Source organism: Penicillium taxi, assembly GCF_028828555.1.
Source record: "Penicillium taxi strain IBT 34144 chromosome Unknown utg000002l_segment0_segment0, whole genome shotgun sequence".
Taxonomy (NCBI): domain Eukaryota; kingdom Fungi; phylum Ascomycota; class Eurotiomycetes; order Eurotiales; family Aspergillaceae; genus Penicillium; species Penicillium taxi.
The window spans coordinates 2,290,420-2,309,854 of NW_026643204.1; the positions used below are offsets into that span (position 1 = coordinate 2,290,420).

General features: G+C 46.2%; 6 protein-coding genes across 6 annotated transcripts; 4 read left to right on the top strand and 2 right to left on the bottom strand.

Moving 5' to 3' along the window:
• Positions 1–1,135: 1,135 nt before the first annotated feature.
• Positions 1,136–4,552, top strand: N7495_002772 (putative NF-X1 finger transcription factor; the record flags this gene model as incomplete). The annotated part of the gene is made up of 1 exon (XM_057205441.1): positions 1,136–4,552. The coding sequence occupies one exon, from the start codon at positions 1,136–1,138 to the stop codon at positions 4,550–4,552; it is 3,417 nt and encodes a 1,138-aa protein (XP_057066048.1).
• Positions 4,553–6,819: 2,267 nt separating this feature from the next.
• N7495_002773 (alpha/beta hydrolase) lies at positions 6,820–7,920 on the bottom strand (the record flags this gene model as incomplete). The annotated part of the gene is made up of 4 exons (XM_057205442.1): positions 6,820–6,970; positions 7,019–7,144; positions 7,207–7,719; positions 7,784–7,920. 4 exons carry the CDS (start codon positions 7,918–7,920, stop codon positions 6,820–6,822), a joined length of 927 nt encoding a protein of 308 aa, XP_057066049.1.
• Positions 7,921–8,253: 333 nt separating this feature from the next.
• Positions 8,254–9,185, top strand: pre3 (proteasome core particle subunit beta 1; the record flags this gene model as incomplete). The annotated part of the gene is made up of 5 exons (XM_057205443.1): positions 8,254–8,290; positions 8,344–8,389; positions 8,456–8,470; positions 8,528–8,818; positions 8,861–9,185. The coding sequence occupies 5 exons, from the start codon at positions 8,254–8,256 to the stop codon at positions 9,183–9,185; spliced, it is 714 nt and encodes a 237-aa protein (XP_057066050.1).
• Positions 9,186–10,237: 1,052 nt separating this feature from the next.
• On the top strand, positions 10,238–11,740 carry N7495_002775 (putative cyclin-dependent protein kinase complex component; the record flags this gene model as incomplete). Its single annotated transcript, XM_057205444.1, has 1 exon — positions 10,238–11,740. One exon carries the CDS (start codon positions 10,238–10,240, stop codon positions 11,738–11,740), a length of 1,503 nt encoding a protein of 500 aa, XP_057066051.1.
• A 1,024-nt stretch (positions 11,741–12,764) lies between these two features.
• On the top strand, positions 12,765–13,121 carry N7495_002776 (uncharacterized protein; the record flags this gene model as incomplete). Its single annotated transcript, XM_057205445.1, has 1 exon — positions 12,765–13,121. One exon carries the CDS (start codon positions 12,765–12,767, stop codon positions 13,119–13,121), a length of 357 nt encoding a protein of 118 aa, XP_057066052.1.
• Positions 13,122–16,399: 3,278 nt separating this feature from the next.
• On the bottom strand, positions 16,400–17,555 carry N7495_002777 (Ulp1 protease family protein; the record flags this gene model as incomplete). The annotated part of the gene is made up of 5 exons (XM_057205446.1): positions 16,400–16,454; positions 16,512–17,063; positions 17,142–17,161; positions 17,229–17,345; positions 17,487–17,555. The coding sequence occupies 5 exons, from the start codon at positions 17,553–17,555 to the stop codon at positions 16,400–16,402; spliced, it is 813 nt and encodes a 270-aa protein (XP_057066053.1).
• Between the last annotated feature and the right edge of the window lie 1,880 nt (positions 17,556–19,435).

Genomic DNA, 19,435 nt, shown 5'->3' on the forward strand with positions numbered 1-19,435 from the left:
ACCATTTGATTGTGTGTTACAAGTATTGGAGTGTTTCAAAAGCATGATTTCTTTCTTATATCATGAGCTTTTACGAGGCGAATGGTTGATTTTGGTTTGCATAGCGCTTTTCAATTGCTAGTGTTATTTCTTAGGGGTTCTTCTGTATCGTATTTATGAATGGTTGGTGGCAGTCAATTAGTCCTGCTCAATAATAGGCCATTTTTCAACTTTTACCTGAGTCAACACCTCATTTCAACTTCAGTTTCGTAGAACGGATCCTTGGGAGCCTTGGAGGTTTAGTCTGAAGGGTAGAATATTCTGTCATGTTCGACATATGAGTCGGGGAGTGTAGTTAGAAGTGGTTATATGCAGTAAAGAAACCAGGATAACATAAACTGGGGTCAGAAAATCCGGAGTCAAATATGGTTTAAAACAAGCTCTACTTAATCCATATTCAATCACTGCAACGTCAAATATAGATCCCTATCATCCACGGATACAAAATGATAGTCATGATACACGCCATACTATGCTCAGGTGGTGTCTTTGGTGGAGGCTTTCACCTGGAAGCTAGACTGCATATTATCCAACTTCAATTTCAAATCAGGAACAGTCAAAAAGATGTACAAAGTGAAAAACTAAGAGTTGAAGTTTGCCCTTACTACTTAACATTTGGTGCCCTAACCTACTTATGTAGAAGACTACCGAGGTCTTGTGAGAAGTACATAAGATAACGTAACCTTGGAAGCATTGCTTTATCACTTATTTCTTTGTTTACAGTCGTACTCAAATCTTCAGCTTAAATTACGTAGTATATTAATATTGATGTCTTTACTCATGTAGTGGGCCCAATGACTCACAGTGGATGCTGACTGACTCACTGTGCCGCATTGCCACCGCCAAACTCCCCGCCTAATACTGCCGCGCGAGGTTTTTATCTACTCCGCACATAGTACTCGGTTGTTGTTTCCCTATACCCTTACAGCTTTTTCTGACTTTCTGTCATTCCATTCTCACTCTAGTCTGCCACTCATCATTTTATACTCTCGCTCTGTCAAGTCTCTCTTCTCAGCCATCCAATTGCTCTATTCACTTATTTCCAATCACCATTTCGATCCAAACACCGGATTACTCGCGACATTTTAATATTTGCATGAGCACAGCCTCAGTGGTAGACCGACCTTTTCTGGTCCCTGAGACCATGGAACAAACTCCGCCATCTGCGAACCCTGGTGCACCACGCTCGCGCAAACGTCGTCCTCGACCTACCCATAATCGCGAAAGACAACAGAATAGACCAGCTCCGTCAACCGATGAACAGCCTCATCAGCCTCAGCAAAATGCCCCTTCGGTTCCGGGACCTCTAAACGATGGTCGTCCGCGGCAAAGGAGAAGAGGTCGTGGGGGTCCTGGGAAAGCAACCCAACCTCAACAGGCACCAAATGGAGAGCAGAGTGGAGATACCTCTGCCCCGCGGAGTCGGGGAATGAGGGCACGAGGGTTTGGGGCTCGGTTGACGCGGCCTGATCAAGTTTCAGGAGAACAGCTACAGGGAGTAGAGGACAGTGAGGGCTTACGGGGCAATGCGCCGTCTTTTGTACCTGGCACGTCGGCATCCAACACTCGGCCATCCCCGTCAGAATCTGGAGCTCCAAGCAAAGGAAAGGGGAAGTCAGTTACCAAACCACCGCCGAAGTCACCCAAGACAAAGTCATCGGCCGAGGATATTGCCACGCGTACCCATGAGGATATCGCCAATAATCTCTACGAGTGCCCTATTTGCACGAATGAACTCAGCAGAAGAACTAAGATTTGGTCATGTGAGCTGTGTTGGACAGTTTTCCACCTCAGCTGCATTAAGAAATGGTCGACAAATGAGGGGGCCGCCGCAGCAAGACAGCCGGCGAATAGCGATGCCGCTCGTGCCTGGCGATGCCCTGGATGCAATCTGTCACACGAAACATTTCCTTCAGGATATACCTGCTGGTGTGAGAAGGAGGTTGAACCAAAACCATACCCTGGTTTGCCGCCGCACTCATGTGGTCAGACATGCTCGCGAGCCCGCAAGGGCTGTCCTCATCCATGTGATGCAACCTGTCACGCTGGCCCATGTGCTCCTTGTACAGCAATGGGACCAACTCAAGATTGTTATTGTGGTCGAAATTCTTCAACAAACCGATGCCAAACCACTGATTATGAAAATGGCTGGAGCTGCGGGGAGATATGTGGAGACTTGCTACCATGTGGTGAACACACCTGCCCTCTCCCTTGCCACGAGGGCTTGTGTGGTGCTTGCGAAGTCAAGCTTACCGTGTCTTGCTACTGTGGAAAGGAAGTCAGTGAAATGATGTGCAGTTCTACGGAGGAGAAAATCCAGAGCCAACTGTTTAATGAAGACGATGGCTCCACACGGGAATGGGAAGGACGATTTAGCTGCAAAACTTCTTGCAACCGCCCATTGGACTGTGGGGTTCACTCATGCCAAAAGGGCTGCCACTCTCAGCATTTACACCCCGCTCATTGTCCTCGATCACCGAACGTTGTTAAACGGTGCCCATGTGGGAAAACAGAATTAGCTAGCATTCCTGGCTTCACTCCTCGTAGCTCTTGCGAAGACCCGATTGCTAACTGCCTGGAAGCATGCGGCAAGATGCTTGCATGTGGACATTCCTGCGATAAGATTTGCCATACAGGCCCCTGTGGCGTATGTCGACGTGACGTGCCTATTTCATGTCAATGCGGTCGTACTACGTCAATGACCATCTGCCATCAAGGCGATATTCAACCTCCTATGTGTTTCCGTGTTTGCAAGACGAATCTTCATTGCAGTCGCCATACATGCAGTGAGAGATGCTGCCCTGGAGAGACCAAGGCCATCGAACGCCAGGCCTTGCGCCGCAAGTTGAAGGCCCACCTTCGTCCTTCGGATGAGGACTTTGAAGCGGAGCACATATGTACTCGTATATGTGGTCGGATGCTGAAATGCGGACGACACACGTGTCCGGAACTCTGTCATAAAGGTCCTTGCAACACTTGCCGGGATGCCGTCTTCGAGGAGATTTCGTGTAATTGCGGAAGATCTGTTCTTTACCCGCCACAGCCATGTGGAACTAAACCTCCTCCATGCTCTCGTCCTTGCGACAGGCCCAAAGTGTGTGGACACCCCCAGACTGCGCACAATTGCCATACAGATGATGAGACCTGCCCCAAATGCCCTTTCTTGACTGACAAGGATTGTCTGTGTGGCAAGCGGGTAATGAAAAATGTACCCTGCTGGCTCTCAGATACGCGATGCGGTCAAATCTGCGGGAAGCCACTTAAATGTGGCTCTCACTTTTGCAAGAAAGATTGCCATCGACTGGGTGAATGTGAAGACGCAAATAAAACTTGCGAACAGGATTGTGGAAAGAACAAGTCCTTGTGTGGCCATCCTTGCACCGTGCCATGCCATGCGCCTTATCCGTGTCCCGAGAAGACAGCTTGTTCATCCTTGATTGAGGTAGCATGTAGTTGCGGACGATTACACCAGACAAGACGTTGTAATGCTGTCAAGGCTATCACCTCCAAAGGCCAGCTTCAGCAACCTGAGCGTTTGCCAGTACTTACCCCACTCACCTGCGACGATGAATGCACCCGTCTAGAACGCAACCGCTCTTTAGCGTCTGCCCTCGGCGTCAACATTAATCAGGCCACAACTGTGCAGGCCTTCACGCCTAATAACCTACCCTACTCATCCGAAACCCTCGATCACTACATAAAACTTGCCTCAATGTCTCCCCTATCCACCCTTCAAACTTACGAATCAACCCTTCATTCTCTGGCAGCCGATCCGTCCACTCGATCGATCCGGTTCCAGCCTGCTAAGGCCACCCTCCGTGCATTCAGCCACTGTCTAGCAGCGGACTGGGGATTTGTCACAGAAAGCCACGACCCAGAACCACACCGTCACGTCTTCGTCTTGAAGCCACTAACCTGGACACCGCCCATATTTGGTTTAGGAAGTGGCACTCAGATCGGAATCGGCGGCATGAGTGTGCGCGGCTGCGTGAAGTTCCGCGAACGAGAGCGTACAAAAGAACGCGAAGCTCAACGCCTTGCTGCATACGAGGCAAAGGTAGCCCGTGACTCGGCGAGGGAACAATCTAGTGGCGACGGCTGGGCTCAGGTTGCTTCAAGAAGTAAGAAGCCCGGAGAAAGTAGCACGCCCAGTACTAGGAGCAGCACACCAATGCAGAGCTCCTTTGGTAGCCAGTCCAGGTTCTCTGCCCTTGTGGGAGGCGGAATGCCAGATGGCGCTACTGGCAAGAAGCAACGACTGGTTCTTCGCTCGGGTGTTAGTGCGGGCAAGGCATTGCGCGCACAACCTGCGCCTGAAGTTGTCGAGAGCTGGGAGGAAGCTGAGGAAAAGGAAGAGGAGGTTGAGCGAGAGCAGGAGAGAGTTGCCCATGAAGAACTCCAGCATGAAGAACTCCAGCATGAAGAACTTCAGCATGAGGAAATCCAGCATGAGGAAATTCAGCATGAGGAAATTCAGCATGAAGAGTTACAGGAGACGGAAAGTGGCAACTGACCATAGTGTTTAGGTTGCTGTTCCATATTACGATTGACGCAGCAGAGTAGAGTTATTAAAACAGTTTAGTTTACACCTTAACTCTAAAATCTTAGTACTGAAATGCTCAAAACACTTTTTTTTTTTTCTATACTAGCAGCGCTATCTAGTAATGGGGCCCACAAATAACATAGGTGAAGCAACCAGGACATGGCCGTAATCAAAAGCTTCATCTCACTGATGGAAAATATCGCCGAGGAAACAACCACCACAAGATTAATAGGCCCAACAGATACCAGAACAACGATCATTGGTAAAGTAGCCACTCTTCAACCGCGCCTTCAGCCTCAAAGATGAAAATCCATCGAAAGGATGGGGTATTATTCGATCTGAATCATACATCTCTTTCTCAGCTGCAGACTGGCTTGCGAGACGGCTCGGATCAGGTGTGACTGTAGGAAATGTTATTGCAACAGAACGAACAGCCCGGCGGATAGCCCGTCTGGTAAGTAGCACCGAGGATGGATCGCAGGAGTATGGAGAACTGCATTGACAATGAAAAGGTTATTTGATATGTCTTACAGGCATGTGTAGCAATATTCCCTGCCCATTTTGAATCAAATCTAGCTGCTCTGGCGTCATATTAAACACCTCCTGCACCACAATAAGCATCACCAAGAGTGTATGCCTGCTCTTTTTGTCTAACAACACTCTGTAACAGGTTAGATTTCTGGCGGGTTTTCTTTTGAGCTTCACTTGCCTGGTAACGGGAAAGCCTGTTGGACTTTGTTTTCGTCATCTCACGTTTGAGACACATTCCATTATTGGAAGGTTAGGGTGAATGTGGTTGCAGACTGATGAGAATTGAGGACGAACCCCAAAGCGGAAACATGAATGAGCCCTGGTCGCTTCATCGTAAAAAGTGGCAAGCAAAGTCTCATACTCGAGAGAACAACCATTGAGCGACCATACCCCCACAAACGTTTGATCAAACGGATCGAATTATCAATGCTGTGATTTAACGTGCGTGCCAACGAAAATCGAGACCAACAAAAATGGAGGTGAGAGCCCCAGCCTGATGGCGTACCATGTTGACGGCATGTCACAGGTTAGAAAAGGGTCAGACAGGGCTACATGGGACTCCATTTTGTGGAGAACAGGCACAATATGTTCACCCATGTCTGCTGCCTCAAACATCGAATGTTTCCTCATTCTGAAAGACCGAATTTCTTCTTAGGCTTGGCGATTAGCGTGAATCTGAATGTTATGGAGATTCTGCGCAATATCTGTCATATTTACCAGATCATCAAACATCAGAGGTGAAAATAGACTACTCTGAATGACCTGTAGACTTCGCTTCTAGATAGGGTTGAAAGAAGAGTGGTTCTGTGCTTTGGCAGGACGATGAAACTCCCATGATACAAATTCTGGATCAATATTTGGATCCATACTGAGGTTGATGGCCAAGTATGGTCAATTGCGTGCGTGCGAGCATGACGAGGAATCTCCAAAGCATGACGAATGTGCCCTTGTGATTAATATTAGGTAGTGAAGAAAGAACCCTTGAGGAGGTAGAGGAGTAGGTGAAAGAAAAAGTGGAAGAATATTTAGAAGAGAAGAAATATGTAGAAGGGGAATCCTGCTTATATAGGTGGTAGGTACATAGTTACCTAGAGACGGGTGTTTAAAAAAACAGTTAAAGTGAGAGTGAGAGTGAAGTAAAGGTAAAGTAGGATTCATCCCCGAGTGATGGGGACCTGGAGTAGAAGCAAAGTGACACTGAAAAAAATGATTCTTCTCCCCTAGTCTCTGTCCAAGGGAATTAGACTACAGCAAGACAAATCTGAGAAGAAAAGCATTCAAATGAAGAGTTTGATAGAAGTATCTGACAAGAACAATACACCGTCTTATATCCATGTACAAGAATCCAAAAGACAGCGAGCCCGAAAGAAGAAGTCAGAAAATTATGAGCCGCCAATAAGTCTAAATCACATTGTGTTGTGAGAAAAAAGAAAAGAAAACATTAAAGAGCAAAAAGAATGGAATCGAGGGGCACATAATCCCTTGAATCATGGGCTTGATAGCATATCAGTACGTATCCTCATCGACTTCGTAAATCCAGACATATCAAGTGCTCATTCAATTTCCCGATTCCAAATAAAAAGACATAAGAACTCGTGTCTGGCGAATAGGAAAGGGTATCAGGTACGGGTGTCATTATGGCGTTTGTTTGCCTAGCCAAGACCGAAGCTCCAGGTTTCTTGGTTGTTAGTTTAGCAACCCATTATTCAGTCATCAACTTCTTCAGAGACGAAGGAGTGAATGTGGTCAAAGTAGCCATCTTCGGCGACGCTGTCATTGTGGCCTCCTCCAGGGAGTGTGCGCCATATCTTGCGCTTGGTGTTGCTGACAGAGAACAATTGAGTCATATGGGATGGACTAAATCAAATTAGATATGAACAGACAGATATCAAGAGGAATACGAACGGCACAAGGTCATCCTTCAATCCACTCAAGAAGAGAATGGGCACCTCGGTGATCTTAGGTATCACCTCCTCACTGGTCCAATATTGATGGCATAGGCGTGCGATATACCGAGCAGGAGGGAAAACACTAGAATAACGATTAGTTGTGCTATTCTCAGCGGATGAATGCTGGTCAGGTAGAAAACTTACGAAGGAATCATTTTCCGAATGCTTAGGAAGGTGTTCTCCAAGATCAGGCCGGCAATATCACCCTGCTCCTGGTTGGTGGCAACCAGGTTAATAGCCACAGCACCACCAAGGCTCTGACCATAGACAACCAACTTAGTATCGCAGGTTTCTGAACGTTGTCGCAAATAGTCCAACCCCGTCTGAGCGTCAACCTTCAAACCGGCCTCTTCAGGCACACCAGTTGACAATCCATAACCCCGGTATTCCAGCAAGAAAACATTACACTGAAGGGTATCCATAAGAGCCTTTGCGATAGGAACTCTATGGCCAATGTTTCCTGCATTTCCGTGGAACATTATCACAGTAAGGTTGCGGCGGAACCGTGTCTTAGGTGGCCGCAACAAGAAGGCATGGAGCGATTCTCCGTCCGGGGTCGGGATCTGCAGATCTTCAAAGTCTTTGATATTGAATTGACGAGGACTGGGCACGTTGGTCCGCGCATCCGCAGGAATATTGCGGGGGTAAACGATCTCACTAGTTGTCTGATTAGCCAAGCTGCCGTCGCCACGGTGGGGGTTGTGGAGGTGCATCTGCTTACTTCTGCTTGAAATATAGGATTCCACTGGCGACTACAGCCAGGCCAGTTGAAGCCAGGACTGGCAGACGTAAGAATTGTGCGGCGTTGTTGGCCATGGTGCCGAAGCTCCATGAAGGGGGCGGTGGAGATTCGGACATGGCGCGCGCTGGAGTTGATTGGGAAGGAATTTTGGCGGCGAAGGAAGAACGGGTTAATTGTAACTAACTCCAGTAACCCCTGATCTGATTTGAATGAGACAAGAAAAGTAGAGGCCCAGATGCCTGGAGTGTCAGGAGAGTCGCGGGCGATAACCAAATTGCGCCCTATCAACCCTGCGGCGGACACTCACCGCCCGGACGCGTGAGCTTCTGCCTTCCTCAGCTTCATGATAGCATCATCCATCCTCCCTTAACAAGCGAATTTCTTCCCTCCCCATCCTTTTTCCTGGCTTATATTTCATTTTCAAGCTCATAGATCCATTCAGTAACAATATGATTGGCCAAGGCACAACGGGCATGCTCGGCGAAGGTAAGCTGAGCTATCGTCATCAGCTGGCCAACAAGCTAATCTCTCATCACTAGATGGCATCCACGTCGACATGAACCACCTTAAAAGCGGAGAGGTCAAGTGAGTTTACGAATTAGCTCATCTTTTTGTATCTACATCAAATGCTGACTACCACTCGTTCTCTAGCCTCGGAACCTCCATGTGAGTAGCTCGGAGCTCCCAAAGCCCACGCCAGTCTTTTTCTAACACAGATCACAGCATGGCTATCAACTTCAAGGACGGTGTTATTCTGGGTGCAGACAGTCGCACAACTACTGGTGCCTACATTGCCAATCGAGTCACCGACAAATTGACACAGGTTCACGATACCATTTGGTGCTGCCGATCGGGTTCGGCAGCCGACACCCAAGCTGTGGCGGACATTGTCTCCTACCATCTCAACATGTACGGTGTTGTCAACGGAGAGGCTCCTAGCACTCAGGTGGCTGCATCACTTTTCCAGGAATTGTGCTATGAGAATAAGGATTCTCTAAGGTCAGCTGACTCCGTGTGAGTTTGCCTCTGCATATCATGCTAACTGTTTATCTATAGCGCCGGTATCATCATTGCTGGATATGATCCACGACACGGTGGCCAGGTGTACTCGATACCGCTGGGAGGATCGCTACACAAGCAGTCGTTTGCAATTGGAGGATCAGGATCGACCTACATCTACGGTTATACCGATGCGCACTGGAAAGAGCAGATGACAGAGGAAGAGGGCATTGACTTTGTGCGAAGCTCTCTTCAGGAAGCGATCAAGTGGGATGGTAGCTCTGGTGGTGTTATTCGAATGGTTGTCTTGACTAAGAAGGGCTCCGTTCGACACCTTTACCTGCCAGACAATGGCTACACTGGACCTGGAGTGACAAATTAGAGAGACCTAGTAGTATACTATTGAACCTGTGCAAATGAAATGGTTTGATTTTTTTCTCTCCGCAATTTTAACCCCACGGGCCATTGATGCATCATATCGGCGCTAGTGTTTGAAAGAACATTGAGCGACTTGGGTAGAATTGATTAGAAGCATTATGACCGGAGATTATCCTAAGATATGGAGTATATGGTATATAATTATTACATCATGAAGTCAACTGTCAACTCTATCAAATTGATAAGGAAATGATATTTGATGTATAGAAGATAATCAGTTTAATTCTTGATTTCAGGGAAGATCTACAGACAAATGGCATCACTGTTATTTTCTATATAAGGGATTATAGAGAACATAACTATCTATGGCCTAATTACCTATAGCCTATAGGTATGATAAGAGTACTGCTGTTGAGTCCATTGATCTAATATAGTAATACGACAACATTAGTACAAAGTACAGATAAAACAGCACGGGCGCATTTATCGCGCTATCATTCGTCCGATACCTCTTTCACACCGTCTATACATTTTATGATTGATCCCGTAAGATCGTATTGGGACCTTGAAAAAAAATAAAAAGATATAGCTTTTATTTTATTTTTGCTTTTTTACCTCTTTCTCTTATGTAGTTGAAACAGGAATTTCCCCCCTTAAATATTTGTGGAGTTTGGGAATAACTCGCATCTTTGGTTCGCTTCAAACTGATCTCATCGTTGTGGAACGGAAACCCGATTCCTTCCAACAGCTCTTCTTCTTTCCTCTCGTCCGTATTTCCCCGTTTCTTCTATCGCAATGGATTGCCATCTTTGGTGATTTCAAGCTTTATTCTCTCTACTCGGGGGAATCTGATCTATCTTCAGTTCTTCCTTCACTTTCGACCTTTCGTCATCGTCATAGGTAAGAACCCAACCCCTCAGCTATTTCACTCTTTCCCACATCATCCCACGTATTTCACATGCTGGACCAGTCTCAGACCCTTTCCAATGCTTTATTGGGACTAACTCGCTCTGGTGCTTCAACCGCAGACTAGACAGATTACGTCTTCAACTGGACATGGGATCCGTTATCCTCAACCACGTGCAGTCGGATCAACTCGACAGCAAGATGCTTGGAGGTTTCAATGCGGACGTTTATTCCCGCGCACCTCAACTAGAGAGAACTCGCTCTAGATCGACTTCTACCAATGCTACTCCTACTTCGACCGTCCCGCCGCCTCTAGGCTCTTCTCGGCTTCCCGCGCAACCCAGCGATGTCCCCGCCTACATCAACTCTACCTCTTCCAACTCTACCCCCTCTCACCCGCCATCCATGACATCTCAACATGCCTATCCGTCTGATAATCCATCTCACTCCAATACTCACACCCCTCAGTACTCACACGGAAATGCTCCTGCTGAATCTATGACAGCCCCACAGTACGCCCAGGCCTCTCCGGATTCGCCACGCCTGCATCCCACCTACCCATCAATGCAGTCGGTGCCAGGTTCTCTAGCAAATTCTCCCAGTCGGATCCACGTAAAGAGCCTCTCACATATCCAGAGTCTAGCCAGTGAAGAGTGGCTGGCACCACGTCGAACACATGTCCCGGGACAGCAACGACATTTCGAAATCAGCTCCATGCCTGTCGGAGACATCATTGAGATGGTCGCAGGACTACTCACCAAGATTACAACCACCAACGACTTGCAACACGAGCACAACCATCGCAATATTCCCCTCCCCGAAGCCAGCAATAACTTGAGCCCACAGGCTACCAGCGTCCTTGCATTCCACGGCAAAAACGTTCCTAGTATCACAATCCTCAGTTACCTCACTCGTATCCATAAATACTGTCCAACAACCTATGAGGTCTTTTTGAGCTTGCTTGTCTACTTCGATCGGATGACAGAGTTGGTCAATCAATTTAAGTATCGTGGGCAAACACCTTCGCTCGATCACTCCGACCTTTCATACGAAGCGTTTGAATCTCCGGCAGGCCGACCGACACATGATTCTTCTATGGTGACACCACCATCGTCAGCAGGCATGACAGCACAGGTCCCTAAGAGCCCAAACTCGTCCATCTCACCATCGTTATACCCCCATGGAGAAGATGATCATCTCTCCCAATTCTTTGTCGTCGATAGCTTTAATATCCATCGACTGGTTATCGCAGGCGTGACTTGTGCGAGCAAATTCTTTTCGGATGTGTTTTACACCAATTCTCGATATGCCAAGGTATGTTATCATGCGTTCTACAGCTTTCTTACCCATTTTCTTTACTCATTTACTGGTATGCAGGTTGGCGGTCTGCCATTAGCGGAGCTGAATCACCTAGAGCTGCAATTTCTCATGCTGAACGATTTCCGTCTCGCTATTTCAGTGGAAGAGCTCGAGGCTTATGGGACACGGCTTGTGGAGTTCTACGCACGCGAGATGGTGGTGCAGCAACATGTCTCGGTACCTAGAGCTATCAACTCGTCTGAATTTGATTCTGCTCCAGACGCGATGTACATGCGGAGCCGCGACAAGCGTCGGGACAATCCCGAAGTCGGACAGACCCCGACTCCACCTTAAACTCAAGATGAAAAGATCTTATGCTTATCTTGAATAAGCTATCACGACTGACATTCTTCAGTCTCACCCTCCTCACCATTTCCTCTTTACGCTGAACGTTCGCAGACTTTTTACGATGGCTGAGGTCGATTGCATCGAACCGGATTCTTTTCTCACACCTTTCCCCCTTTCACTCTCTGCACACTCACACTCAATTCTCCAATTTTCACATTCGCATCTATCATCCCTTGGAATGCGACTGCTCAGCACATTCTCACGTATCGATCTATATGGATTTGGCTATCATCGGGGGTTTCTTTCCGTGGTATCGCCTCGTCTACACTTGAGCTTAAACTTGATACATTACAATTTTCGTGGGTTCCCGGTGGTGTCTTTTTTTTTCTTTACGAGAGTTGCGTGGGCTCGTTTCGATTTACTGGTTATTCTTTTCTCGACTGTCTTTCATCATCAGTTTGGTGTTGCGGGCGCTTTTCTTATCGCATTTGGTGATCTTAAGGGGATTTCTGGGTTCCGGCGAACTAGTGTGTGTACTCCTAAGGAGTAGTTTGGTCCATATCACTCTTTCCGTCTCGTTTTTTCCATTCGTACTCCGCTTTCCAGAATGTCTGGAACATACCAGCCCAATGAAGGGGCGGCAATAACACCCTCGGCCGAATAGACGTTCCTCCAAATACCAAACTGAGTCATAACACGACTCGAAAACCCTGATACCAGTTTTTGGAGCGGACTATTTAGCCGTCATCGACTCGAACATACCAGACGGTGCTTTTGTTTTCGGATTATCTAGTATTGAGTGGCGCATACTTCGGTCGCAACCGTCATTTCACAGGCTCATTCAGGCAATTTGGGACGACTAAAATTCACAGGGATAGTTTATTTTGTTCTTATAACCTCGGGTGTATTATGCCATAGTCCATAGGGATTCTTCATCTCAACCCTCAATCAAGTCTCCTACTATATTCCATCCTCGCAGCCAAAAGCCACACCTTTCTCGAGTTCTACCAACAGAATCATCAAATCCAAAATGCACTCCTTCACATCACTCCTAGCCCTCTCAGTCCTCCTCCTCCAGGCTCTCCCAGTTACTCTCGCCGCCCCAGTTCCCGACTCCGGCGACAGCTGGGTTGGCGGATACGGCAACGCAAATGGCATCGACAACATCGCAAACACGCAGCTCGACCGCCGCGAACCCCTTATTGCAAGGCAGACGACTGGCGGATACGGAAATGCGAATGGGGTTGGAAATGAGGGCAACGTCCAGCTCGACCGTCGTGAAATTGACTCCAGCGCAGACATTGGCCCAGGGGATTTCGCTGGTCTAGGCGATTTCCCGGGCCTGGGCGATTTCTCGGGCTCTGGGAATGAAGATGTCGCTGTTTGAACGAGACCATGTTCACTGTTGTCACTAGCCTTGCAATTGGGGCTTATATACCTTGGGTTTTTGGGCATGTCTCAATTGTGGCTTTCCAAGCTTGCAACGTTGTCACTTGGAAGTGAGCTCAATAACAAGGCTTGCTGTGGAAAGATCACCGTACTCATAAAATTATACATCTTTTGTTTCTTGCTTGTACTTAGGTTAATAATTAATTCTGGGTCCGTTCACGGGTATTGAATGCCTTCCTGTCTAGATGAATGCTCCAACAAATTGTTGCGGTTGGAACCGTCCTGAGGGTCTAAGCTTGGAATCTATCACTGATATTGTCCGATACTACGAACGAGCTAGGCCTGGTACTTAGGTATCGATGGTTTGAACCATCATTCCATTCCAAGGTAGTCAGTCATATGGCCCGGGATAAGTCAACAACATTCATCAATCCACCTGGCCATGGATCTAGCTAAGTACTTGTGATTCAATATCCATTGATATCTGAAGCTTATAATCGGATTGGGGCGAATAAAAGACTTATTGTGCACTCTGACTTGTTTATGACGAGCTGCATGCACATATAGACGATAGGTACATCTGAGAGATCAAGGTTAAGCAGGCTTGATTTGAACGGGCCAAAACTGATAATGGATTCCCGACACGAGTCTGGACCAACCATAACTCGACCAGAAAGCATCGTGTATATGATTCGCGGAAACGCGGTTCATAGCCACTTTATCATACTAACTGAACGGCAAGGAATAGCCCTAGAGCAGTTAGAGTACCTACAAGCACGAAATCGAACGAGCGCTCAACTCTGTAAAGTGCTTCCGAGTCCTTCCAACACTTAAACAGACAGCCTTCTCTAATTACGTTCACTCTCCCCATTCGAATATCCGATGGAGAAAATTGATCATCGACCCAAACTATGATTCTAGCAAATCATCAGCAGTCACCTGTGCCACTAATCTGCTCAAAGAGGAGAGAAGAATCGAATATTTTCAAAAAGGTACTGACTATTTCAATACATGGCTCAAGGCATAGCTGGCCTTGAAACCTTCCTCGATCCTCTCGTACGGTATGGTTTAGAAAAGACATGTGTTCTCTACAACGAGAAAATACCTGGTGGGATGCTATTACACACCGCTTCAGGAGCTTGAGAAGTTTAACGCCCGCAAGACGAAATGGAGGTTCCAGAGTTTGAGTAGAGGGACAAAGAGATTTGGGCAAAATCCTAGCAAGTTGTTCGTATTCAGGATCGCTATCCGCATATCATGTGCGTTCTTGTGACCTCGAGAGTATATTTACAAGCCTAAGTCAAGGGCCCACAAATATTATTGTCGGTACACCGGTGGGTATAGCAAGGTTAATGAGAGGCTAATGCCCACTTCTAATACCTATTACAGGAAACGCTTTACGCCCCTATAATATCTTTGCGTTCTCTTGAAGTGGTTGTAAAAATCTGATTTTTCATTCATGGTGACTAGCTATCTATCCTACAAGTTGCTCTTCTGTCTGAGACGAATGTGATCCATCATCTAATACAGAAGAGCCGGTGAAGACGGGATATCCCAGTTATATGCACATTGTTCAAGGTTGTTGTTTGATGCACTTCGAACATGGATTCGGGATGTGGTCTAAGCCGGGGTGTCGTTGTCCGATATCCCAACAAGTATAAAAGATATTTGGTTAAAAATGAAGAAAAAGCACGAAAGACGACAGTAAATGTTTCAAAACCTTCAAAGGTCGTCGGTATAACAATATAGGTGGGTGCAAACAGCTTATATAGACCAGGCAGCTAGCATCTTCGCGCTGGGGACCGGGACCCACACGGGACCACTGGTTCGTACCTCTTTAGCTAACCTTAATTTTACTACAAAGTACTAATCTTCTTTTCCATGCCCTAAAAACTGTCTAGGTAGTTTTTGAGGAAACGAAGCGGGAACACATATAGATCCTTCCTGGCTCAAGCTCAAGAACATAAGGATATATTGATGAATCAATCTAATGCAAGGTATATACTGGAATAAATGGATAAACCCTTGGAACCAGGAAGTAGCTTTTTAAGGCTTGGAAAATGAAACCTGATTCCATTCATTACCTTCTTGAGAGAAGTTCAAATGCAGTTTCAAAAGCCGTGAAGTGCTTGGGTGATGAATATAGATTCCAACAAGCTCAACCATGTGACTTTGAACGCTCTATTCCAACCTTGGAAGGTTTCCACCCTCAGATTAGACCAAGTAATTTGGTCCATCGCCGGTGAAGCTGACCTGCTCGCGGGGTTTCATCAACTCTCTTCTCTCTGGACAAGTCCTATCGTTATCGAGTGAAGATGAGATAATAAGATGCTCGGTCCAACTTGCTAAACTCTTTTAAACGCAGACTCAGCCTTATGTCATGCAACGACGTCCAACTCCATTGTAGTTTCGCCTTGCTATGACGCTCACCCTCAACCCAGGCTAGATATTATGAGAAGACGTGAGATCAAGTCCAATCTAAAATCTCCCTGAAACTTAGCTAGTCCTAAACCCCATTGTTCAAAACAAAAACCAAAGAAGACATAGAAACGAGGAAGGGCTACAGTGAAAGATCTGTATATGGAATGCGATTCTCATTGGCTCTCCAGATCTATTGAAAAGACCGAAGGTTCGTGGCCAGCGCCTTGGGCAGGCTGAGAATTCGACTTTGCCAACCGTCTGCAGAAATGCCAGTGAGAAAAGAAAAGGGAAAGTTACATTAAGAACAGGAGCGATGTGAGTGATAGAAAGGAGAACGAATTGCGAGGAAGACGGTAGGGAGAAGATACCTACAGGCTCTTGAGCCAAAGCTATTCAAGAGTCTTGCACCGGCCATGAGTTAATTTATTCAATGGGTAGCCAGGGAATAGACTTGGTTCTAAAAGCAGCCATTCTCGTAACGATTCGCAAAATTGCAACCTCAGACTTCTCACTGGCTCTCGGGGCATAATCTCATACGTGATGAACCTTAAAAGAAGAAAGTGCGTGGGGTATTGAGGTATTACGTAGACAATTGTCGAAATATACAATCGTCTTTAATTTCAAGACAATTGACATGAGTTACGCTATCAGCTTCCCAGACATGTCCTTGGTACAGAGAGTGATAGTGGAATGTGGTGCGGTCAACTATAGAGATTAACAGCATATTTATGCAACATAAATGTAAATTTTCACGACTTATTTTCTTGGAAAGAAAGGATACTAAGAAAATAGTGCATACACAAAGTGTAAACATCGTCAGGCATAAACTCATAAACAGCATGGACAGAGACGGGGCTATTCAATTCGAGGTGGACTCCTCGATTTTTTACCCATCGGACTATGACTTGCCCTGTGATTCAAAGAGTCAGTACTAAACATAAAACAGTAAATGAATTGAACCTCTTACGATCGTCGGCGCTCGCCCTCTTTCCGGAATCCTTCGATGATCTTGGCCATTTCTTTCCGTGCCGCACTGGCATCAACCTTTCGTCCTCCAAGACTCATGCTCACTTTCTCATGGGCACTAGCCATGAGAAGTCGCTTCAGAAGGAGATGTCGCATATTCATGCACACAAATACACCACAGTCGCTGCCACCGTCTTGTTGAGGGGAATCATGCAAATGCAAGAATCGAATTGGCATGTTCAAAAGCGCACCAAATTTACGGGTCACGGTATCAGCTTCCCAAACATTTCCTTGGTAAAGAGAGTCGTAATGAAAGGCGATGCGATCAACTATAGATATTAATAACAAGGACCAATGCGAGCCTCCTTCGGCTTGAGTAACATTGCGATTGTCATTTATAGGGAGAAAGACATGCGTGGCGCGAGTGAAGTCTGGTAAAGCTTCACGGAGTGTTCGAGGGTCAGGTGTTTGGAGGATCATGAAGGACATGCTGGGGCGGAGGAGGATAATGTTGGAAGACTTGTATCGAGTGAGAAATTCGTGTTCGAGATATCTGAAATAACTGAGCATCAGTGCTGTGCTTTTGAATCGTTGGGCTGCAAGGTCTGGTCGAATGGTCGAGGGGACTTACTCCTCCCAAAATGAGATGACCTGTAATACATTAGCTTGGGTGTCCAAACATGAAGATATGTGCTGCGTGTCGCGCGCACAAACCCACATTATCTGTGAGCCAGTCGTTCTTCAGAGTTTGCATGTCCTCTCTTGTCACTGTAGCTATATTAGCTAAAGCTCGAGTCTTTATCATCTGAAGATCCCTTACATCGAACGTCATAGTCTTCAAGAAATAGAAACGTCTCGTTAACATACTGCAGAGAGTATTTACGGCAGTAAATTAAGTGACTCACAACTCAGATAGGGATCCTCTGGACTCAACTGCACCAGTTAGCCATTGGTGTATTTGAAGTCAATATAGGACCCAACTCACAGTGTCACCCAATCTACCCCGCATCCTCCTGTGCAGCTTCCCAAGCCCCCCGTCCAGCATTGTCGCGAGATTTTAGCAACTTCAAGACACGAATATGAACAATACAAATAAATTGTGCCGCTGTAGGGATTGTACCAAGGTACGTATGTGCAAAGCTAGTTGTCGAAGTAAGAGGTCAAACTAAGGTTGGGTGAATTCGACTAATGGCAACAAAGTGACGATAATTGGAAAATGCAGCTTCTGGCGGGTCTGTAAGACTACTTGTATACACGCGATCGTGATCGAGACGAGTAGTCGGCGTCGGAGAGCGGCAATCAGCCGTTTCATTCACCCCCAGTTCTGCACCGGCTAAGTGGAGACCGGTCGGAGAATCCGGATTGGGCGACACGTTCGGAGAGACAGGCGCCGTTGTCAGCCTTATGGGTGACGGGAAGGGCGGAAATTTGAATGAGATGAATCATGAGCTGATAAAGAATCCTAATCCAGCCCTAAGTTAATGCTATTGATCTCGCAGGCCTCGGTATGGTCCTTATCACGATAGATTCTGTTAGGATCTTGGGCGCAACGAATATATATGTAGCTTAGTGACAGCGATGAGAGGAATGCCGTCAATCTTGGAAAAAGAAAGAATGTAATTACACAGATTCTCAAGATGACCAGGCACCGGAATAAAAACGATGAAGACTTGGGTTGTTAGGCTCCTGCGTCATGTGGCGGGGTCACGTGGTCAACATATCGATTCATGTAAGTATCATATATTTACATCCCTATATTTATTTAGACCGAGGTTTGATGCTTAGTTTGGTTAAATTGATTATACAATGTTCCCAATGATGGATTTTCATATTTCTGAGTCTCAGGCTCTAAAAACTGATACCTTTCCCAAGTAATTCTCTCATGTGGCAAAATTAGCTGATCAAAGCTGCTGTAACCTCGAGCCTTTGAAGAGCTGTTAATCAATATTAGCCACCGAAGTGGCACAAAACATTTAGAAAGGTCAACTTTCAACATTGCCATCTGCGCCATCATGTAGGCCATCGAGGACGTCTTAATCCTTGCGATTTCTTGGCGAAAGAGGACTTAAACAAGCTCATGGTGTTGGAATTGGCGTTTATTAGCCAAAAATCAACCATTCAAGGTAATGCTGGAACGCTCGAAAACGCAACTGATAGAAAAACAGTCTTAGCAAATTGTACAAGATCAATCGTGACTTTGACCCTGGTCAGCTATCAGCCACCCATAGACCCCTTTAGCTTTGTGCAAATAGTGAATCTAAATGGTCTCAAGAGATGGATGAACCTAGTTTTCTACACCCTGGGACTTCAAATATTGAGTATCGACTATTGGAGATATAATTATGAAAATTCCTGTCTTAAGCTATAGCATACGATCTTCCTGAGGCTGCACAAATAACAATTTGGTTTTCTAGGGATTGTTTAGGATTTTGAATGTGATAATAGGCTATGGCGCTATTTTCTTCAAATCCTTAAAAAGAACCTTGGAAGAAGAAAGGGAGCAGGGATCAATATCCTAAGGTCATCTTCGGATTAAACGCACCAGGTGCTGTCTTCTTGACTAGGACCATTGATCCTCAGAGCTGCCAGTCTTCATCCAGAGCTTGCTCTTCTTTAGATCTACATCTCAATCTTGCGATTCTTTCCACGTTTTGATGTTGAGCCTTTCGCCATACATATATCTGCCTGTTCAGTCACTATGTAAGTATAGGCTTAAAGCCGGAATCTTCAACTTAGAAAGCCTTGAAACATTGTGGTTGAATCATTCACAAGCCCATGTTGCATATGGTATTGGCGCATTTATAAATTTACCTGGGATAGGACCTGCTTCTACTCATTGTGATACCTGGATTCCATGATCCGTGAATTGCGCCACTCAGAATACCACTTTCATGATACCCTCATCTCTCTTGGCATTCAGTTTGT